The 24911-nt window shown below is 25.5% G+C and overlaps 2 protein-coding genes across 4 annotated transcripts in view; one reads left to right on the top strand and one right to left on the bottom strand.

The window, feature by feature from the left end:
* LOC100205837 (neutral alpha-glucosidase AB) overlaps nt 1-1549 on the bottom strand; it is a 39068-nt gene extending 37519 nt beyond the window's left edge. For 2 of the 3 annotated variants that reach the window (XR_010642404.1, XM_065813132.1), the window contains exons 1-3: nt 1479-1549; nt 578-619; nt 227-463 (exon numbers count right to left, since the gene is read on the bottom strand). Coding sequence is in view for 1 of the 3 variants with exons in the window: in XM_065813132.1 (XP_065669204.1) it covers nt 227-463; nt 578-619; nt 1479-1537 (338 nt within the window). In the remaining 2 variants the exon portion in view is untranslated. The remainder of the gene's footprint in view (nt 1-226; nt 464-577; nt 620-1478) is intronic. The other variant, XM_065813133.1, reaches the window with a different exon arrangement.
* A 4229-nt stretch (nt 1550-5778) lies between these two features.
* Nucleotides 5779-24911, top strand: part of LOC100202200 (isoleucine--tRNA ligase, cytoplasmic) — a 49255-nt gene continuing 30122 nt past the window's right edge. Inside the window, exons 1-11 of the mRNA XM_065813131.1 lie at nt 5779-6454; nt 7049-7124; nt 8106-8186; nt 10013-10045; nt 11571-11657; nt 12977-13059; nt 14798-14849; nt 16464-16548; nt 16750-16878; nt 20181-20268; nt 21984-22044. Coding sequence (XP_065669203.1) covers nt 6258-6454; nt 7049-7124; nt 8106-8186; nt 10013-10045; nt 11571-11657; nt 12977-13059; nt 14798-14849; nt 16464-16548; nt 16750-16878; nt 20181-20268; nt 21984-22044 — 972 coding nt within the window. The 5' untranslated portion in view covers nt 5779-6257. The remainder of the gene's footprint in view (nt 6455-7048; nt 7125-8105; nt 8187-10012; nt 10046-11570; nt 11658-12976; nt 13060-14797; nt 14850-16463; nt 16549-16749; nt 16879-20180; nt 20269-21983; nt 22045-24911) is intronic.

The raw sequence follows: 24911 nt of genomic DNA, 5'->3' as shown, positions 1-24911 counted from the left end.
TTGAATTCAAATTTATTTTAAAATCATGTCTCAAAACATGCAGCAAAATACTAACATAAAAAAATAAATTTATGCTAACTTTAATATTTGCATTAAAATCTATAATTAAAAAAAAAAGTTCTTAAAAATTTTTAAACATATTAGCAATGATCCTATATATACTGGGTATGTAGATCGTATAATCTATAAATAATTTAAAGATTTTCAACAAACAAAAACAATGTACCAAGATGATAATATTGGATCTTTAATAAGAGATTCCTTCACTAAGTATCTATTTGTAGACTTGGATTCCTTTATAAGTATATGTGCAATGTTGTTTTCAATAAAATTAATTTGAAGCTCAAAAATATCACAAGTTAAGGAGTTAAGAACTTTGCATACAAAACGACCTGCAGATAAATTAATTGAGTTCCATAATACATTATACAAAGGTAAACTATGGTTTGATATCCTATGAGCTCTAAATATAAAAAAATATAACTAAAAATTTATATTTTTATTTATACAGTAGTTACTTTATTGAAAAAATTATAAATATATAAAATAAAAACTGAATATATTATGTTTTACTAACCTGTAATAAACAGAATCTTCCCAAAACTTAAACTGTGGATATCTATATTGAAAAAAAAAAAAAAAAAAAATCTAAATTGAACATTTGACTAAATTAACTAAAATTAAAATATAAAGCAACAACTAAACTGAATACACACACACACACACACACACACACACACACACACACACACACACACACACACACACACACACACACACACACACACACACACACACACACAAACATATACAGTGGGGGGCCAAATTATTAGAGAATGTACAAATGTTTGAATTCTTCAAGTTTAAATGAATTTAATGAATAAATAGGTAACTCATAGTTATTTTTGATTGTTTTAGAATATAAATCAACATAACTACTTATTCAAAGCTATTTATGTTTTTATAAGTTGTTTTAAACATAATAAGTTGTTTTAAAATAATCAATTAAGTAAAGACATAATAAGTTGTTTTAAAATAATCAATTAAGTAAAGTCATAATAAGTTGTTTTAAAATAATCAATTAAGTAAAGTCATAATATTTTGTGATGCCAGTCTTTGCTACAATAAGAACTTTTAGGCATAATGGCATACTTTCGATGCAGACATGAATTGTGCTGTAGACTGGGGTTGTGATGCTGCTTTCTAATAAGGATTTCTATCAATCACCACTTAATAGTGATTCATATTAGGTGAATTCAGTTCATGAGAAAAAAGCTAATATTTTGATGGATAAGGCAAATAAAAATATCAGTAATCAAAATATACAAAATTATTCAAAAACAATTTATTTGTTTGCCAAACTTATTTGAACTTTAACATTACTAAAAAAGTAACTGTTCCTAATAATTTGACATATATACACTAAAATACACACAAACACACATACACACTTATATACATTATTTTCATTATTTTACCTTTTCCGAAGCTCTGCTAAAGTTTTCTTAGAATGTTTTGAGTTATACTTATTATTCATGCTGGACAAAAAACAAAAAAACAATACACTAATAAATTAATGCATGAATCATAGTTAAAAATACTTTTGTAAATTATTCTTATTTTCTAAATCATTTTTATTAAATTAATACTACTGTTTATCTTATTTACATTATATTTATCTTATTTACATTATATTTATACTGTATTTATATTAATTATATTACTTTTCTTTGTTAAATTTTTTGATATATTTTAATTTAACAGATAGGTGAGTTGGTAACAAGTATTGATGTTATCATTTAAATTCCTAATAACATATTTGAGTTGGAATCTTACTTCTTGCTAAATTCAGGAAACCTATTTGCTCTTTGTGAGACTGCTTTAAGTTTGGCTGTTTATTCGGACCTCAGACTTGGTGGCTATTATTCAATAATATGCAAAGACTTTATTAGTCATATGCCTGGACTGGGCATACACTTATGAATCAAAAAAATATCTTTTACATTAAAGAATATAGTGTCGAACCTATAAGAACTAAGATTTTTACTGCATTCTTTTTTATAAAAGCTGGACACCTGGCAATAGTACTTAAAATAAGAGTAACAATTGGTAACAGTTACATTTTTGTGTTAGTAAGTATATTTCTATATTATTTTTTATGCATGTAACTAGAGCAAGCTCTTAAAACCATAGTTTTTTAAAATTCTAATTCAAAATTCCACACCTATTTGACTCTGTAACTATTATATACAAGTAACTTTTATATATTTTTGCTTAGCACTACATTACTAATCCTTTTTCTCAAGATTTTTTTGAAAAAAAAACTTTTTGAAAATAATTTTTTTATTGCTTAATTCAAATTTAAAAGAAGAATATACTACTGATAAATAATTTTGAATTAAAAAATAAAGTTTTATAAGTTTTATTTTATATTGTGCTTTATTTTGTATTATATAAAAGTTTTATTTTTTATTATATAAGAAAGTTAAATTTTTCTCTTTATGTTCTTACTCTTTTTCAACAAGCTTTTTGAAGAGGATTATGATGTCCTAACAAAGTAAGCATACCTTAATGAACATATTACTTATAATATGTACATTAAAAATGGAAAAATGCTAGCATATTATGATGTGCACAGTAAGTTAAATACTAAGATCTAATGTATAAGGTGAATACAATCTCAATATGTAACTATAAACTTTTAAATTCATGAATCATCAAGAACCTATTATTTTAACTCCTCTTTTAGTAGATGTTACCAATTACTGCTTGGCTGATGACACTAATGTTGTAATAATTAAACTATTTTGATGAAGTGCACAAAAATAACAAAGCCATATTTTCTGTTCCTAAAAGGCTAAGAGCAAGAAAGATCAACATATCTTTTTGCTAAAGATATAATATTAACCTTTTAAAACAAGTAACCAACCTGTTTTTCTATGCAGTTGTTTTTCTACGCACTCTTGACTGTAAATACAAGGTTTGTATTTACGGTCAAGAGTGAATTGCAAATAAAATTAAGATAAATAAAAAAGGTGGTCCTCTTTGACTGCAGTAGCTGTTTCTAAATAGTAAGCGACCGAGGCTATGGCTGGGGCCAGGTTTGATAATGCATAGCCATGACCGGGGCTGGGTTTATGACCGGGGCTGGGTTTATGACCAGGGCTGCATTAATATTGATAGATCCTATAAAAATGTTACTTTTAATTAAAATTTGTGAATGAGTTATAATTAAAAACAATACTTTTATAGGATCTATCAATATTAATGCAGCCCTGGTCATAAACCTGGCCGGGGCTGCATTAAAATTGATAGATCCTATATGATATTGTTTTTAAATATAAAAATTTTTTTTTTATATATATACAAAATATAAAATATATTTTTTAAATAGAAAATATGTTTTTAAATATAAAATATATTAATATAAATAATAAAATTCATGTCATATATTTAATTAAAAATAACATTTTTATAGGATCTATCAATATTAATGCAGCCCTGATCATAAACCTGGCCCTGGTCACGGCTATGTGTTATCAAACCTAGCCCTAGCTGCTTACTGTTTTTAGAGCAGTATAGAGGTAAATTTATTACATAAAAAATAAATAACATCACAGACAAATGAACTTTAACAACATAGATAGTGAAATGTTGACTTTCTATAAAATTATAAATGACAAAACTTTGAATTCTGGCATATAAAAATTATTTAAGTCACACAAAACTTACTAAATTAATAAGATTAATCTATTGAAATATTTATTGAAATAATCTTGAAACACTTCAATAATACTAACATGTTGCGGATTCCAGATTTTAAACTAAAAATTAAACCAGTTTATATTGGGCATCTGCAAATATTTTATTATAGATTTCCCTGATTTTTCTCTTATACTTCTCTAATCTACAACCTGTTATTCCTGATTTAATTTTAAGTTAGTTAAAACTAATAAAATTGTATATTATGTGTACAATATGCAACTTACATAAGTTGCATTTATGCAAAAAAATGGGGAAGTTGGGGAATTATCAGGGCAAAACAGCTCACCGTCAAACTTATAAGTTTGATGGTGAGCCATTTTTCCCTGATAACTCCTTGTTTTCTTTAAAACTTCAACCCAATTTACCTGATTTTTCCCTGATTTTTTTGCAGATATCTGAATCCCTCAACTTTTCCCTGATTTCCCTGATCTGGAGACACTCTTGTATATTCTTTCTGAGCATATTCAATAATACTATATAAAATATTACAGATTTCAAAACTCGTTAACTAATTTTACTGTTTAAACATGGTATTATTCACATTACATACTAAAAACTTTTAATAGCCTTTCCCCACAAACCAAACAACATTCTTACTTTTTTAGACCTTTTTTAACATTATTGAAACAGCATCTTTGTACAACATATTAAAACAATCAAATTTGGCAATAACTCCATTAAAACCAATAAACATAAATGTTCTGATATTTGAAATACTTTCACTCAATTGCTTAAAACAAAGAATTTAAGCTCTAAATACTTTTTAACTAAAAAAAATTTTCAAAGTAAAAATTAAACTTATAATACAATCACCCAAATTAACATATAATTTTTATATGTTAATTTGGGTGATTGTATTGTGTGTTTATAATAAATATACAATACAATCACCCAAATACTGCTGTATTTTTAGCAATCTTTATTTTATTTAGTATTTCACTATAATAGTAGTTCTAAACTTTTTTTAATTTTTATACCTCGATGGGTTTGAGGGTACCTTGAAACTGTTAGAGGTAGATAGTTCACGGATTTTATGCAAAAAAGTAAAATAAATAAAATCGCAAAAAAGAATACTCTAAATATATCAAACTAAATAAAAATAATTAAAAAAATCTACTCAGGAAAACAATTAAATTTTTGAAAATTATGGAAAAAAAAAGGAAACCAATGAACACAAAGCTGAGAAAAAAGTTTCAAAAACATTTTTCAACCAGAAGCGATCCTAGGAATAAAATGATGGGGGAAAGAAGGTAGGGGAGGAGGGGCGAAAAACGTCCTTAAAAATAAAAATCACTCAACTCAAATATGTCAAATACAAGAACAACCTCAAAAAACTGACTTAAATTTGAAAATCGTCTTCTTTTATACACCCCCGTAGAATCATTCCTGTTTTCAACGAATCATAAAAGTATTAAACTGATTATCCTTAAAACCTTAAAATTCTTCGTTTCCGTAAACATTTTTTTTTAACTTTTGTAAACATCGCCTGAAAAATATCGTGAAGTTAGAAAATCATAGCAGGAGTTACAACAAATAGATAACCATGTCAGTTTTACTCCTGGTTACACCGGTCACTTGCCGGAGGCCACGAGGTTGTCGGAGACAACGAGGTTGACATGTCAGTGTGTTCGATTGAATTTGAAAAAAAAAATTTTTTCGAAAAAAAAAAAAGTTATATAAACAAAAAGTCAAGGGGAAAAAAAATCTCAGCAAGAAAAAAAGTTACTCTTCAGGCCTTCTAGTCTGTTGGCCTCCTAGTATTCAAATTTAACAGCAGCTTAAAATAACAAAAAGGAGTAACAAAAGAGTGAGAAAAAAAAGAAAGAAAGAAAAGAAAAAACTAATTGATAAATTAAGCAAAAAAAGAAGAATAAACAACAACAACAGATATAGAAATAAAACAACAGATAGAAATAAAAAAATTAAAAATTAAAAAAGATAATTAAATAAAAAAAGATAGTTAAAGACAGAAAAAAAAAAGAAATAAAAGTAAAACGTAATGAAAAATAAATTGCCAATCAAATAAAAATTAATTGCAGTATTCTTATCTCAAAGTGAAGCAGTCAAAAAAAGTACTGATTTTGACTTTATCAAGTCAAATTATATGCAAAATATTTTTTTGTCATCCTAAAATTTAGGGTTTTTACATGGATATGGTTGTGAAAAATATATTTTATAGCAACGTTGGAAAAAACTATCGAATAAAAAGAGTTTTAACTTTTATAGGAAAAAGAATATTTTTTTTTTAAGTTGCAGAGAATTTTGAAATTTTTATCACAAACATAAATGAACGTATTATTAAAACTTTATCCTTTGTTTATTTCCCATTCAAATATTTGTTTTGGATTTGTTATATTTCATAGTTTTAACAAATCGGTACAAAAAAGGAAATCAGCAATATTAAGCGTAAAAAAATAGGATGACGAAACTCCACGAGTACGAATGACGAAATACATAGTTTAACTATACTACGCATTTTTCTCTATAATGGAATGCTAGTTGCTTTCAATCGTTTAAGACCAAGAATATCTCTATCTCTTAGCTCTACTGCTTTAAAGTCATCTAGAAAAATGTCTAATCCGCAAGGGGAGGCGCATAATTTTCCCAAAGAAGAAGAGAAGGTTTTGGAGTATTGGAAGAAAATTGATGCATTCAAAACATCTTTGAAGTTATCCGAAGGTAAACCGAGGTAAATGTATTTTAATTTGGGGTTTTTTAATTATTCTAAGTTATGAGTAGTTATCAACCTAGGTTTTTTTTACCTATTACCTCAATAATTTATTTTAAATAAGTTAATCAAATAAAATATTAATTAAGTCATTTAAGAAATTTTTTTTTTTTTTTAATCCTGGTTTTTTTGTATTCAGGAGATCCAAAAATGCAAAAAAGCTTATGAACTACTTATGGGTAAAAAAAATAAAGACATTTATAGTAGAGAAATAATTAATTTTAATGGGCCTCTAAAGGAATGGGTCTCTAAAGGAAAGGGTCTCTAAAACTCCAGGCTAAAAACAAGTTCCAAACATTAAATTTTATAAATTTTTTTCTTATTGCAGATCATAAGTCACTTAATATTTTAAGAGCTTGTGCACACATGGAATCCATGAAAAAATAGGTGTTTAAAACTTCTTTGCATCCCTGAATTTTATATAATATATACACTTGTTTATGTACTATGAAATGGTTGAATACAATTTTTTTCGATATCTAAAAGAGTTCACTCTTTTATCTCTTTATTTTCTAAATAAAGTCTTTTCAGAGTTAGTTACTATTTTTTATATAGATTTACTTTTTATGATGGACCTCCATTTGCAACTGGACTACCTCATTATGGGCACATATTGGCTGGGTCAATTAAGGTGAATAAAATTATTAGATATTTTTATTTTTAAGTTTAATTTTTAATTATTTCAAACTTGTTTTTAGTTCTCCTCTCAATAAATTTATACGATTTAACTATCATGAAAATTGCTACACTGGAATGTGTACATTCAAAGTTTTTAATATTTAATTTTTGTCAAAAACTAAAAAAAAGATTAAAAAAATTACTGATTTCATTCAAATTTGATGAATTGATTTATTGAAATAGAATATTAAATGAAAAATAAACTATATTTGATTTTAATTAAAAATTTAACTGCTGTTTTCTGTAAAATCAAATATTCTTAAGTTTTATGTTATAGTTATCAGCCCTCAGAATTAGAGTTGGCATTTGGCAATGCCAACCTAACTGCCAATTTAAAAATGTTCGAGTTTCTATGTTTTATGGTAAAACATTTATCCTTTTTTTTTTTTGCCGACCTGATGCTAACCTTTAACAGTTTAAGGGTGGCAAAAAGTTGCCAACCTCGATTTTCGTAATTCCTAGGGCTGAATTATACATATATATATTTATATATATATATATATATATATATATATATATATATATATATATATATATATATATATATATATATATATATATATATATATATATATATATATATATGTATGTATTTAATTTTTAAAATTAGTCTGTAATAAATCAGCTCCAAAAACATTTTAAAAATTAGTCAACAATAAATAAGGAAGTAAAACTTTATGTTACTATTCTTTTTATTTTAACCATTACAGTATTTTGCATTAAAATTGGTAACTTAAAGAGTTACTTCAAAAATCATAGGTTTCATGTTTATTCAAATTATATATTTAGTTATTTTAAATTTAACTATAATATAATTAAATCTATTAAAATAATTAGTTATTTATTATATACTTTATATGTATTAAAATTAAAATTATACATTTCAAATATAAGTTACTTGTTTCAGTTTTTCTAATAAATCAAATTTTTTTAGGATGTTGTAACTCGTTATGCTCACCAATCAGGATTTCATGTAGAAAGAAGGTTTGGATGGGATTGCCATGGTTTACCAGTTGTAAGTTTGCTTTTTATTGATATATAAAATTGAAATAAAACTGTAAACTGCATTTTAATGCTAAAATCCTATGATCTAAGTGCTTACATTCACACACAATGGTGTAGTAATAGTTTTTGTTATTATTTATAATAATGATTGAACCTTTTATAATAAAGCTGTCAAAACACTGGTGTTCAAAGTTTAAACCTAAATTTGCAATTATTACTTTTTTATTAACAGCCTATATTAAATTATATTTGTGCTTATGTAAGTATTTCTTAGTTATACTATAAGCTGTTTATTCAGCCAAAATTTATAGATAGTATTAAGCATAGTTCATTGAAATTATACAGTATATAAAATACAGTGTATTAGTAGTAACTAGTGCTTTTTATTATGTTTTTTAGCATCATAATGAAGTCCAATACCTAATTTAGCCTGACTTTGTTACACCGTTACAAAGCTGTAAAATTCCATTAGTTATGTGGCAGAACCAAAATAAAGAACCAAAATTATAGGACAACTCAACGTGTCTCCAAATTATAAAGATAGAACTGACAAAAGTTTCAAATTTAGTATTGAAACAATTAGATAAATTATATTTGTCGTGATGGATATATCAGAGGTGTACACTGGATTTTTAGATTTTTGAGCTTTGACACTTACAGGTATCGTGTAAACTCCAAACTTTTTTATGTTCATGCTTATGTCAAATGAGAATGTTTTACATAGAATTGAGGTGATTGGAACTTGGGAACAAAAACACCTAAATTTTTGGGCCCACCCAGCCCTTAACATAATGAGTTTATAAAATATTTTCTTTACCATTTCTATCTAAACTTGTATTCATCTACAAATTTTAAATTTCATGCAATAATCTCTTCATGCTCAGTTTTTATGATTGCGAAGTTTACAGTTTCTCAAGTTGAGGGGGTTTATATGGTCATAATTATTATGATCATAATATTATGGTCATAATTAGTATTAAATCAATATTATGGTCATAATTATTTATATGGTCATAATTATTCTCAAGTTGAGGGGGTTTATATGGTCATAATTAATGCTTTATATGGTCATAATTATTGAAAAATAAGTGATTATTGCATAGAATTTAAAATTTATTGATGAATATAAATTTAGATAAAAATAGTAGAGAAAATATTTTATAAACTCGTTGCTCCCATGTTAAGAGGTGGATGGTCCCAAAAATTAGGTTTTTTTTTATTTCCAAATAAACATTTAAAAATCCAGTGTATACCTGTGTGTGTGTGTGTGTGTGTGTGTGTGTGTGTGTGTGTGTGTGTGTGTGTGTGTGTGTGTGTGTGTGTGTGTGTGTGTATGTATGTATGTGTATGTATGTAAAACCAAGTAAATAAAAGTTGTTTTTTAGGCATAAAAGAGCAATTTTTATCAAATAAAATTAGCTGGATACAGAGTCACATAATAATGGATTTTAGTATAAATTTTGAACATCAGATAATAGCTCATTTGCAGCAATAACCATGGTAGTACTTGTATATATGTTGACTAGACATAATAACTTCAGACAATTCAAAATTTAACTAATTTTAGACTATTTTGTGAGCTCTATATACATCAAAGTTTTTTAGTATACTGTTTTTATTCATTTTATAAATGACTTTAAAATCAGGTTATCTGTGTTCTATGGCTTATAGGTTTTACAAGTAGTTATAGAATTTTTGGATTTTATTCTTTAAGTTATTAGAAAATCATTATTTCAAGTTATTAATACTCTTAATTTAACCCTAGCTAACTATCGATAGGTTAGCCTTAATTAATGTTAATATTATTTTAAGGTGTATTTGAATTTTACTCTTTAGGAATTCGAAATTGATCAGAAACTTGGAATCAAGGTTTGATTTTCATATTATTTATTTTTGTTATTATTATTATTGTTATTATTGTTATTATTATTATTATTGTTATTATTATTATTGTTGTTATTATTGTTATAATTGTTATTATTATTATTGTTATTATTGTTATAATTGTTATTATTATTATTGTTATTATTGTTATAATTGTTATTATTATTGTTATTATTATTATTGTTATTATAAAAATAGTATAATAAATAACTCAATTTGACTGGCTAACACATAGAAATAAGGACTATTTTTTTTTTTTTTTTTGACAGTCAATTAAAAAAAATTTTATGTGTTAATTTTTACTTTCTTAATCATTACCTTCATAATAATATTTAACTGAACTTTGTAAATCTAATATAAGTATAATAAGTTAGTAATAATAATATACTCACCTTAAAATTACTTTAAAATAACTTTGAAAACAAAATATGTGGAAAAACTGAGGTGATCACAATATTGTTGCCAGGGACTGTGTATATATATATATATATATATATATATATATATATATATATATATATATATATATATATATATATATATATATATATTTATGTATGTATATTATATTTATATATTAGTAGAAAATCACTTAACAAAATTTTTTTTCATTTTACACTGTGTTTCATCAACAAAGATTCATCAGAAATGAATGATCAAATTAATAAAACTTCAATTTATACAAAAATTAAATTACAGAAAGTCGCAAATGTCTTAACTACTGTAAATTTTCACACATTTGAGGAATTTGCTGACACTATTATAAAAAGAATTCTTTAGAAATGATTACTTATGCTTTTTTTAAAATGTTTTTTTAAAAAAAGGGTATTAAATGTAAATATTATTTGAACTCATTTGTTTTTATAGTTTTTTAGGAGAAACTTATTTTCATACCTACATTTAGAAATTAATTCCGATTTTTTGTTTAATAAGCATTCTTGATTTGCATGTGTAATTATTTCAAATTTTTCTTGTAGGCATAGTATGCATTTTTTGGAAATATTGTTATATGCAGGCGCTGTTTTAAGGACGGACCAATTCAGTTTAAAATCATCAATTATTTTTCTTTTAATTCCCGTATATATTTTGACATATATTGTGTAGAATACATTTTAAAGTTGTTTAAATATATATTTATGTATCTATGTATGTATATATGTTTTTACATATATATATATATATATATATATATATATATATATATATATATATATATATATATATATATATATATATATATATATCGTATAGGCCAGCTGATATTAAACCTCAATGTATTAAAATCATTATATCAAAAACACAAAAAAACTTTTATCAAATTTTATTCTATTTGTAAATAATAAGTGAGGAGGTCACTACTAGGCCTATCAAAACTAATTTTTATAATTGTATATCATTTATAACCATAATGATTTATCATGACCTTATGAATTATTTAAAAGTTTTAGTTCTAGTTATTTTAGTGAAACTTTAATAAAATTTCTAATGTTATCTCTTTTTTTCGGTTTAGGGACCTGATGATGTACAGAAAATGGGTATAACTGCATACAATAAAGAGTGCAGGGCAATTGTAATGAGATATGCCAAGGAATGGGAGGTAACCATGATTCAATTGTTGTTAATTATATTTTCTTCTACTCTAATGTATGAAATCATAAAATCAAAACTTTCTGAGTGCAATAAAAAAAACTTGAAATTGCTTAAAAGTGTTACAATTCCTAATGTTGTTTTACTAAATTTTGAACTCTTAAAAAACATATATCTATACCAAAGTTAAAATTGAATTTGCAGTTTTAAGCTATCTTACAGTTGGTACAGTTTACAAAATCATACAAACAGTTTGTTTTTTTCTCACTATAACTAAAGTTACAAATAAAATCTAAGTTCTTATTAAAAAATCATTTTTATTATTTTTTTCAAATATGAACTAAATTTTATTTTGAAAAAAAATTTTTTTTTCATGAAACGTCGAATAATGTTTGTTTATTTTCTTATGATTTTACAGTTGGTTTTTGGTTATTTTATTAACTGTTAATAAATTTTTTCTTATTTAATTTGTGAACTCTTTTTAATAATGTTTTTAAATAATAAAGAGTTTTTTTTTGTTATTTATCAGTTACCGATAACATATTCGTGATCATAATTTATTTTCATAAATTAAACGAACGTCTTTAGGTTAAAAAACTTTACGTTATTGAATTAACAATAACCAAAATATCTTATTAATAAAATATTTACATCAAAATAAATCGTGCATTTTTAAAACTATTATGACTAAAAATAATTTTTATATTTAAAAGGAATTTATATATTTAATTCCTTAAGATAAAACTTAAAACACTTTATTTTTTTTAACTTATTTATAACAACAAAAAAAATTATGAAACAAACTGTTTCTTTAACAAAAAAATCTATTAGTTTACAATTGCGGTTAAATGCTTTTACTTACGACTTTATTTCTTCTGAATAAACGTTACGTCACGTTAACGACAATCAAAAGATAATTTAAATATTCTAAAAGATATAAGGTTTTGCGTTGCGCAAAACTGCTGAACGCGTAGGCAAATCGCCTTTTTGCAAGCAAAATGCGAGCTGCGTAACGCTTTTTAACAAGGCCTGCTAGTATACTAAAAGTATGCTAATATACTAATTTTATCCTTTTTAGTATAGATGAAAATAACGCATTCATATTTAATTCAAAACTAGATCTACAGTTTTTAACAAGGCCTGCTAGTATACTAAAAGTATGCTAATATACTAATTTTATCCTTTTTAGTGTAGATGAAAATAACGCATTCATATTCAAGTCAAAACTAGATCTACAGTTTTTAGGCACCATACATTGTTATAAGTTAACAAAGTACTTATTTTAAAGCATATTTTGAGTTGATTTAAGTTTGCATTATTTCTACTTAGAGTGTTGTTTCTCGTCTTGGGAGATGGATCGATTTTGAAAACGATTACAAAACTTTATATCCATCATTTATGGAATCAGTATGGTAAATAGTTGGTTTGATTTAAATTTTTTTATGTTTTGTTTTTATCAGTAATATATTACACTATAACTTTATCTTTTATTTGTTATATATATATGTATATAGAGTCGTTGATTGGCTGCACACATCCTAATTAGGGGGCAGCGAAGCTGGGGGGCCATTTTTTAATTTAGGGGGTCTTTTGCAAATTTGAATTTTTTAAATTTTTTTTAATTTTTTTTTAGTAATGAGTTTAGTGGAAAAATTTTAAGATTTTTGTCCCTAATGACAATTTTTTTTTTTTTTGGGGGGGGGGCAACTTTTGACCCTCCAGCCACTGTATATATATGTATAAGTATATGACCAGGGCCCATCTGAATATAGTGTTTCTTACAGCCCTGGTTATACCATATTGTTAGCAAGGGTTGTCAGTCACATCTATAATGTGTAATACATTGTATAATAAATCTCTATCTATATATTTGGAATGTATATTTATGTCTAATGGAATGTATATTTATGTGTACAGTTCATATGTTTATTCATATCTGATTTTTTTTTTCATTTAATAAACTTTAAATTTCAATTCAAATTTATTGGAGGCAGAATCCAATATCAAGGAGAAATCATTATAGTTGACAACAATTATTGTTGGTATAATGATGTTTGTAGATATGTGAATTTATGTATTTTATATTCTGTTTAGTCATTTGTATTTCAAGGTAGCTTATATCTTAATGATATAACAGAAATCGCATCATTCAAATTGATCTTTTAAGAATTCATTAGAGAATTCAAAAGGTGGATACTAGCACTAGAAACTCTAAAATAATTTTTATAAGTATCTAGTTTTTGAATTCAGATGGATTAGTTTAATTTTTTTTTTTTTTTGTTCAAATAAGAATTGCATATTTTATTTATAAGCCAAGACAAATTCCTTTTCAGAATTTGATAAGATCAGTCTTACTAGTAAGGCACCTAATTACACCTAATAATAATTAAGACTATTGTCAACATTTTGATAACTTACAGAGACTTATTTGAGAGTGAAAACAAAGTTTAGTGTTAGTTTTAAAAGTTCTATCAATTTAGATTTGATAAAATTTAGCTTGTGTGTGAGAAGAAAAGTGAAGAAACTGTGATGTACTCAAGTAGTTATTTGAAAGCCTATAGTTACGCCATCTATTTAGTAGAAGGTTTGTACTGTAAAACAAAAAAGTGTTTATGATGTCACCTAGGTGCAGTATTTGTTTAATTTAGTTATTTATTTTTTAAGAATAATATTACTGCTGAAAATAGAGTTAGCACCAATACAAATCTTGAACAAGTACATTGCTAACTTCTCTTAGAAACAATGTAAGATACTAAGGGAAGAAGTTTAAAGTTTCTTGTAAATTGAAATTGAACAGAAATGGTTTTTTCAAAAGTTTTTTCATTGGATAGAAAAATAACAATATATATATAAACACACACACACTTACACACTCACACACAACCAGATATATATATATATATATATATATATATATATATATATATATATATATATATATATATATATATATATATATATATATATACACATATATATATATATACATATATATATATATATATATATATATATATATATATATATATATATATATATATATATATATATATATATATATATATATATATATATACACACACACATATATACATATATACAAGTTATAAGTATTTAAATTGCTTTTGGTAAAATATTTTGTTTTTACAGGTGGGTGTTTAAGCAACTGTTTGAAAAAGGAATGGTATACAGAGGATTTAGAGTTAGTTTTTTTTAATTTTTTTAAAGTTAGTTTTCTTGTAGGTTTTTTTGTGAAATTTTTTTTATTTTTATTGTTTTGCCTTTTTGTTTTTGTTCTTAAATATCTTCAGAAACTGTATTCCTTAGATTTTTTCAGAGACATCTAAATCTAAAAAAAAAAAGATATCTTTTAGAGATATTTAAGTGTTGTGCAATCCTAATGATTTTATACAAACCCCGGTAAGTCAATCACTGGTTAACAAAAACTTTTGTTAACTTGAACTGTTTCTATGGTCCATTGAAATTGTTTTGAATTAAATGTTTCTATAGTCCATTGAAATTGTTTAATTGATTACTATTAAAATTCTGGTTATATCAAACAACTTTTTTTATGAATAATATGTGTGTGCGTGTTTGAACTGCGTGAATACTTGTTTTTTTAATTTAAAATTCACTGCAACAGTTATAACTAAGCAAAAATTGAATACAAGTAAAATTTAAATTTGTTAAAGTCAACTGTTGCTTTAAACTTTTGAGAAACATGAATGATCTTTGATGCTGTGAAGAAAGAAAACAACCCAAAATGTTAACATTTGAAAAAAAGGGTCATTTGCAAATTTAAATTAAACAATTTTCGAATGGCTTTTGATTGTTTGTAGTTAAAATTTCTTTAATTCTTAAAATTGTAAAATGATTAAAAAAAGGTTAAATTTAGGATACCATTTAAAGAATGGATCTGTAAAAATGAATTGCTGTTGAATAAAGACAATAAATTTGTTTTATTAGTTGATAATTCTCATCAAGCCATTAATAACCACCTATCTAACCATTAATAATCTTCACTCAAATAAAAATAATCTTTCTGCCATCAAACACAGTAGTATTTGATGTGTCAGAACTCCAACTGGTTGACCAGGGCAATCGGTTAGAGGTCCAACCCAGGACCAGTTAGAAAAGATTGCAGTTCTACCATTCATGGTTAACTATCTATAGTAATATAGTTTAATGTATTGTTGATGGGTAGTTTATTATGTCAATAGAGGAAAATTTTAGAGGATGTAGATTTTTTGAGTGAACAAATCAGCTGTACATTATGTTCTGGAGGTACTATGAATACAAGATGTTCAGTGACAATGGGGAAGGGAGGTATTTGTAAATGTATAAACCATATAAACTCAATTGTGGAAATTATTAGAAAAGCTAAAAAAAAGTTTAACATCCTTTACTGAATCAGATTTTTTTAATTCGTATAATGGTGTATATGTTTATATTTTAGCATTGGTTAAAGAAAAATAAAAAAAGACTTGAACTAATATCTTATATCTTCCAAAGTTTTGTTTGGAAGTTTTGCTTAAGTTAGACATTCGTTGAGTCAAAAATATTTTTATTGTTCCCTTTGAGATTCAAGTTACCAGGATTTAACTTATATTAAAAAATGGTTTCATAAAGCTAAACTCATTTAAATTTACAATTAGAGATATCTATAGAAACATACTTTAGTAAATTAAAATTTGTTATTAATGTTTTCAAAGATAAAATTGATTTAATATGAAATATATCTGTATATTATAAATAAAGTTTTTATATTGATGGATCTTTACATAATTAATATAGATTTATATATAATTTTTTAAAGGTTATGCCTTATTCAACAAAATGCAATACTCCACTTTCAAATTTTGAAGCCAATCAAAACTACAAAGATGTTATTGATCCTACTGGTAAATTTTTTTTAGATGTAAATTAAAAAATGGCATCCTATTTTTCTACTTATTTGTACTTTGATAATTATATAGTTAAAGTTAAATATAAATTATTAATAAAACTAAATATAAATGATACAGTTAAATATAAATGATCAAAACAGATAGATTATATTTTTAACAATTTTAATGAGGTTTTTTCATAATTTAATTTTATAGTTATTGTGAGTTTTCCACTGGATGAATCTCCAGATGTTAGCATGATTGCCTGGACAACTACTCCTTGGACATTACCTAGCAATTTGGCTCTTGTTGTCAACCCAGATTTTATGTATGTAAAAGTCAAAGGTAGGTATCAATTTAATTTTTAATTTTTATATATTTTGCTGCCGTAGCTCTTATCTTCTCATATGTTGTTCTACTAAAGTCCATTGGTAACCAATATATTCTTTTTTATTAAATTGTTTAATTGTTCAAGCAAATGAGGTTCAGCAATTGTTTTTATTGTTTAACTGTTCAAGCAAATGAGGTTCAGCAATTGTTTTTATTGTTTAATTGTTCAAGCAAATGAGGTTCAGCAATTGTTTTTATTACTTTGAGGTTGTAGAATAGGTTCATCATAGGCCATAACATTGCTGGTTGATGTTATAAAGTTAGGTAAAATGCTTTAGTCATTTCTGTCAATTAATGACAAAGTTTTTATAAATCCTCTTTTTTCATTGTTTTTTAAGTTTCTTTGTGTTTTAATTACCTTGTTATACGTACAGCATTGCTGTAAAGAACAATGGTATCAAAAAGAAACTAGCCAAGAATTGAAAACCAAATGCAATATTGTTATACTGCCGAAAACTCTTAATAAAAAAACAACATAATAAAAATGTGAGTCAAAAATTTAAGCAATCGAAAAATTGAATTGTTTCAACTTTCAACTTTTTAAATGAAAAAATTTCAAAAAAAATTTATTGCTTTTCTCAACTTTAACAAAAATAAGTTCTTTGAATGGATCCCATGACGTAATTTAACTTTTAACGATGTAAATATGGATATTGAATAAAGTTACATTTACCTTCATTACGTCAATCCCATGGGATTGACCTTGCTCTAGGACAATACTATATGCTGGATCATCTTTCTAATAATCCTGCTAAAGGAGAAACTGAAAGTGGAAAGCTCAAATTAGATAAGTTTTTTTTTTTTACTAATTGATATATATGCATATGTGTGTGTCTGCAGGACTTACACCTGTTTAAGTCAGTATATACTGCCAAAATAAAGTTGCAATATAAACTTATTAAAATATGAACTTTTTGGTAAAAAAATTTTATATATGTTAATGTTCTTTATTTAGTTATTCTTTAAAAACTTCTCACATGATATAATTTCGACATGGATGGCAAACTTCAAGTTTAAAACTGTTTCTTTTTTAAATTAAAAAATAATATAAATTTAACATGTGCTAAAAAAAAAATTTACTTCACTTAAAACAACAACAAAAATCCAACAGTTTTTTCAAACAATGATAACTATTAAGTATAATTGTTCCGTATTATGTTATAAGTTAAGTTATTGGTGTGTTATAAATGCAGGTGAAATATACACATGTATTGCAAAAAAAGTTAACATATTTAAATTTAATGAGTTCACTCGAAAATAAAGAAACAAATCAAATCGAAAACATAGAACAAAAACAAAAAAACTCTATTAAAAGTTTAATTACATAAGTAGTTTTTAATAATTTGTCGATTATTTAAAGAAAATTAATTTAAAGATTTTTTTAGTAAACTTTATGTAACAAATTTAAGAAAAGATGATTTTTTTTTTGTTTTGAAATTATTTTTTAACAAAAGTTTTTTGATTATCATTAAGTTTTTAGATTGATAATAGGATGAATGTTGATTAGAAATGATTAACTTGTTAATGAGTAGTAGGCAAAGGTTTTGTTATAGCCAAAATTAAAAAAAAATTTTTTGATAGTTTTCATTTATTTTTTTAACCATTAAGAAATTTACTCTTAAACAATTGCCCCCTCATTAAAAAAAGCAAAACAATACAAGCCGATAATGTTGTATTATAAATGTTTTAAGAACTAGTATAAGTTTAAATAAGTAAAAAAATTTAAAACTAAGGAATTTTTTTTTTGAACGTTTAAATTTTATTGATAATTTTATTTATAACAATATTGGTTAGTTTTAAAAGATTTTAAAAAGATTTTTAATGTGGTTTCAAATTAAATTTAATTGCAATGTGGTACTTTAAAATATGCAACTGGCGTAATTGAACTTTTAACGATGTAAATATGGATATTGATTAAAGTTACATTTACCTTCATTACGTTTTTCTGTTATGCAACAAAATCTTATAATGAGGCCTGTTCTGGATGTCGAACATACCTGATTCCATCTGATCCAAACAGCATAAACTTTCATTCGCTAAAAAGAATCTTTGACAATGGTTTACAACTACACTTTAGATGCTCTGATGCAAATTTTTCTCAGGCGTTTTAGTTTTTCAAAAAAATCAATGGTTTTTTAGCTGAACCTCTTATTAAATTAGCATGATGTAAACAGTGTTTTGTTAAATACTTTTATTAATTTGAAATTCTACCGTTCATTCTATAGAAAGGTTAAAATCAACAACTGTCAAACAGGTTTTTAGTATAACAAGCATTTTATCCTGGCAATGTGTTGTTTTGCAAACTTTCTGATTGCTTTCGATTCTTTGTAGTTCCAGTAAGTTCATATCTTCATATTTTGTCCATCAGCATGCTCATTGACTCCACACAGCTCTGCTGTCTTACAAAAAAAGATCCATTTTAAAATGATCTTACAATATTTTTCCACTGGAGATATGATAAGTTTCTTAGATCCCATTATCTCAATCACTTATAGATAAAGTTTTTTAATTATTTCCCCCAAGTATTTGTTACAATACCAATATAATAGCAACTTCTTTTTGTGAAAAATGTGAAAAGCCTAATTTTTTCTGCAAATTTTTGAACTTGTCAAAAGTTGTTATTTTTTGAATCAATTAAAGGACATTAATTGATTAAATAATATTCATTCAAAACATTATAATCAACATAAAAATGTGCCATCAAGTAAGTGTCAAATGAGTATTTGACTCTTACTTGAGTCGCGTCATTTGTCTGTTTTAAATTTAATTTTTTGGATCATTTTTAACCAAGTTAATTCACAGCTTATGAAAATCATAGACAGTATCACTAAAGATTCCTCATAAATGCAATTTTTCTCTATTCAGTACAAAACAGTGATAGCTTCTTGTGTCCAGGACTGTAGGCATTCCTTTATCTAGTTTTTGGAAATTAAAATAAGTTTCATGGTACTTACTATCAAAATGCTAAGTTAATATATTACTTTGATTTAATGAAAGTGTCTGTTTATAATATAGATTGCTAAAGCTGCATCTTTAATCTATGTTCTAACTGCTTTTGTAAAGTAAGTTTAAAGACCAAACAGCACTTGTCACTTTCCAATTATGAAATGATCCATTAAATTTAATTTCTACTTGAGAATGTAAAATAAATGAATTTGAAAAGAAAAAATATTTTGTATTTTAGGTTTTTGAAAGAAATGAATAACAATTTTGTTATTGATTAAAAAGTTTGTTGCATTAAAGTTATTTTACTGTAGATAATTCTAATGAAAAAGTGTACATTATGATGGAAGATAGACTGGAATCATTATTTAAGAATAATACAGAGTACACTATCATTAGCAGGTATACTATTTGATTCTAATTTTAACTTAACTAAAATATTACAACAAACTGTTTCACCATAATAATCAACATTTACTGTAATTTTGAATTACAGTGAAACCCCATAATCAACATTGTCTTGAATTTTAAATATGTGTGTGTATGTGAGTGTGTATATATACACACATGTACATATACATATATCAAGCCTTCCCAGGAAGTGCGTGCGATCGCATGCCTTGTTCATCCACGTTTAAAGTAATTTTTTTAGACTAACTGACTACGGCAGTTTGCATCTTTTAACTTATAAAGTATTTCAATAGTTTGCTGCAAAAAGCTAAACTTATTTACTAAGAAAAAAAAACAATTCTTAAATAAGGAAATAAAGTTGGAATGGAAAAGCAAGTTTAATTAAATAAACTTGAAAATTTATTAATTAAAAAAGTAAATTGAAAAAAAAAATTTTTTTTTAGAGTCATTGTTGAAAAAACATCTTTTATAATGATTTAACAACAATTGAAAGTTTTGGTATGCAATAATTTGCTTTGTATGCTAGAACTATAAGAAATTATTAATTTTTTTTCTTACCTTTATTCATTTATTATGTTTATTCGTTTTTATGTCTTTTCGCTTTTAAAAAAGTTTTTTGTTATATTAGACATTTTTTTTTAATACTTATATAATAGGAAAATAAAAAAATTAATTGTTATTTATTTGTAAAAAATATTATTTGATTAATAAATTTTTGTTAATGACAGAATAAGTTAAATAAAAGAATAACATAGTTTCTTTAATAAATGCATTTACCACATTTGATGTATAAAACTTTTTCTTTTATATCGCCCAATTTCCAAATGTTAATACAAATTACTAGAGATAATGAACATAACAATTGCTCTGTTTAAAAATTGTATTTACAAACTTAAACAAAAGTTTTAAATAGGCTTCTAAAAATTTCGTTAAGAAAGTTTAGTAAATTAACAATGCACTAGCCCACAAAATTTTGCAGTATCGTTTCATTTTTTTTACATAAAAAACTTGTTTTAAAGAAATTAAAGTTTTCACAAATAAATAGCAATTAGTTTTCTCGCTTTCCTCTCCATTGATAAAAACAGTAAAGTTTAGCTTTACATTCAAAAAACAATTTTAAAAACTGTCCGTGTTTCTAGCGCAATTTACAAAGTATTTTCTTTATATACTGACTGAAAAAAGTTATGAATATTTAAATATTTTTATTTTCTTTATATTCTTATCTACTTTTTTCCTTGATGCATCAATTTTGGTAGTGGAAAATAACAAACGCTCTAAAAATAAGAAAACAAAAACAGTAAATATTTAGGTATATTATTTTTTTGACAACGATTTTATTTTTTTTATTAATAATTTTTTTTTAGCTTATTTTATTTAGGTTTTCTATTTTGTATAGTCTTCAGTTCTTTTCTTCGAATATTGCTGGTTTATTCTCAAGTTTCTTATAATTTTATTTTGCTGCGAATTCTTAAAACGCTTACTACATAAAAACATGGTCAAGTTGTCTAAAAAAATTACTTTAAGCGTGGACGTACAAGGGAAGGCTTGATATATATGTGTATGTTTGTTAGTGTGTCTGTAAGTGTATAAATATATATATATATACACACGCACGCACATATATATACACAAAACATACATAAATATATACATTTATATATGTGTATATTTTGAATTTAATTGTTTGTTTAAATTCAACTAAATAGATTTCCAGGAAGAGATTTGAAGGGAAAGACCTACAAGCCTTTATTTCCGTATTTTGAAAAGGTACTGGTTAGTTATTGAATGTCATGGATTTTATTAGTCTCTGTATTCTGTTTTCTGTATCTTGGTGCATTCAGTTTTTTATTCTACAAATTCAAATTCAGATCCTGCAAACACTGGTGGATTAATTTATTATTTAGTACTATTTATATTCATATTTTTAATATATTTTCCCTAAGTTTTTTTGTTTTTTTTTAATAGTTTTTTTTACATTTATTAGGCTTACTATTTATTAAAATTTTAGAATTCTATTTATTTTTCAGTTTCACCTTGCTCCTTTTTCAATATTAATTGTGTTTACTGATTTTTAAATATTTAATGTTGCATCATGAGTTATGCATATTGATTATAGTTCTGCCCTACATGTTTAAATCATATTTGCTGTAATACTTTGCTTAAGTTAAAATGACAAAATATAGGTTTGAGTTGACATAATTATATTGACTTTTGTTAACATAGATTTAAGTTTCAAAACAATATAGATTTTTGTTAACATAATTATTAAGGCTTTAACATTTTTTTTTATTGTTCTGATTCACTCCCAACAAAGCTACAAGCAACTACTATTAAGTTGGGAGTTACTAGAAAAAAATAATAGAGTTATAGAGCAAGGAAATAGTTAACAGAAGACTTGAAATGTTGAAGGTTGTATGAATCAGGAAAACATAAAAATGTTAGAGAGTTCCAAAGGGTTGAAGTGTGGGGGGAAAAACTAGACAAATAAAAGTTTTTAGAGCATGCAGTGGCAGACACAGTAAAAGAATGAGAATTTGCTGAATGACAAGTCAAGCGAGAATGAGTTTTAGTTGATGGAACTAGAGATAATAGCTCCATTTAGCAGCAACCATTAGAGTATATGTAGAAAAGAGAAAGAGATGCAACTTTATGACAATGGAAAAGAGGCTCAAGCTTAGCAGATTCAGCAGGTCCAACTGCGTTTACAATGCGTTTTTAGACCTTGTCAAGAAGAGAAAGAGTATCATTAGAAGAACCAGCCCAAATATGACAACAGTATTCTATACAGGGAAGAATAAGAGATTTTTAGAGGTAGATTATGAAATCTGTAGAGAGAAAATGGCAAGCATGATAAAGAGAAGCAATTATAGCAGATGCTATTTTAGCAATTGATTGTATATATCGTTTTCGTGAAAGGTCAATAGTAAACGATAATCCAAGATGTAAAGAAGATGACTCAGTGAGAGGGCTGTCATTCATTATTATAGAAACATTGCCAGTACTGGGATAGTTGTTTGCAGTAAATAACTGAGTTTGATTGAAGTTAGTTGGAGTTATTATTTACAGGCTACTGTTGGCCCCAATCTGTTACAGAAGTGAGATCAGATTCAAGATCAGCTTCCTGTTCTAAGCGATCAAAAATATAAGATTTTTTGTCAAGACGAGTATAAAGTTGAGTCATCAGCAAAAAACAGCTACTTTAGATGTAAAGTTGTCAGAAATATCATTAATACAGATAAGAAACAAAACAAGACCAAGGATAGAACCTTGAGGTACCCCAGAAGCAACTAGAAATAAAGAAGAGTGTTGGTCTTCAAGGATGACATTAATAAAGCGGTTATAAAGAAACAATTTGATAATCTCCAAAACTTTCCCAAAAACACTATATGAAACAAACTTATGGAGAAGACCAGAATACCAAACTTTGTTGAAAGTCTTAGATATGTCAAGAGCAATAGCCCTAGCCTCTCCCCGCCTCCATCTAATGCATGATGAAAATTTTTCATTCACTGCAGTTAGAAAGTCAGCCGTAGAGTGAAAATATTGAAAACCGTGTTGGTTGTTTGACAGTAAGTTATTTGACTCAAGATGGGATGTGAGAAATTTGTTTACCAAACACTCAAAGACTTTGCTAATAACAGAAAGAAAACTGATCAGACGATAATTAGAGAGGTCAGAATGTTCACCAGAGTTTTTAAAAATTGAAACAACAAATGCCAATTTCTAGCAGGCAGGGAAACAAGACTCAGTCAAGCACTTATTAAATAGTTTAGAGAGAATTAAATAGTTAGAGAGAATTAAATAGTTTAGAGAGAATTAAATAGTTAGAGAGAATTAAATAGTTTAGAGAGAATTAAATAGTTAGAGAGAATTAAATAGTTTAGAGAGAATTAAATAGTTAGAGAGAATTAAATAGTTTAGAGAGAATTAAATAGTTAGAGAGAATTAAATAGTTTAGAGAGAATTAAATAGTTAGAGAGAATTAAATAGTTTAGAGAGAATTAAATAGTTAGAGAGAATTAAATAGTTAGAGAGAATTAAATAGTTATTGAGAATTAAATAGTTTAGAGAGCATTAAATAGAATTAAATAGAATAGTAAAAAGAGTTCTAGAGAACAATTTTGTAAGACTATGACAGGAATGTTGTCTGGACCACATTCATAGATTCGTACCGCAAGCCCTTGAAGCCCTTTTCCAAAAGTCTCTAGAGCTTAACTTTTTAGATAAAATATGAGATTTAGTGAGTTGAGAATAATGAAACTTGGCATTTGACAGTAACTTTTTACATTGATTTCTTGCAATAATAAATAGCCATTTGTTCTCAAGAGAGTTGTTCTTTTGAAAAAGATGAAAAAAATGAATACAATTAGATATAGCAGCTGTACAAGGAGGTGAAAACCATGAAGTAGAATGAGGCTTGACTTGGATCCGTCGAGTTGAACACAAGCTAGGATCAGAGACCAGGCATAAATCAAGAAGTGAAGGTAAATTATTAGGGTTGTCAGGAAAATGAGTCACAAAGTTAACTATCTGAGTAAGAGATTGAGAAATGCAGAAGTTATAGGCTTTAGTGCCATCAGGGTCAGTGTCATTATAGCCAGTACATTCAGCGTGATGAACATTTAAGTCACCTA

This window comes from Hydra vulgaris, chromosome 12 (assembly GCF_038396675.1).
Source record: "Hydra vulgaris chromosome 12, alternate assembly HydraT2T_AEP".
Taxonomy (NCBI): Eukaryota; Metazoa; Cnidaria; class Hydrozoa; order Anthoathecata; family Hydridae; genus Hydra; species Hydra vulgaris.
This window is presented reverse-complemented; position numbering and strand designations above follow the sequence as displayed.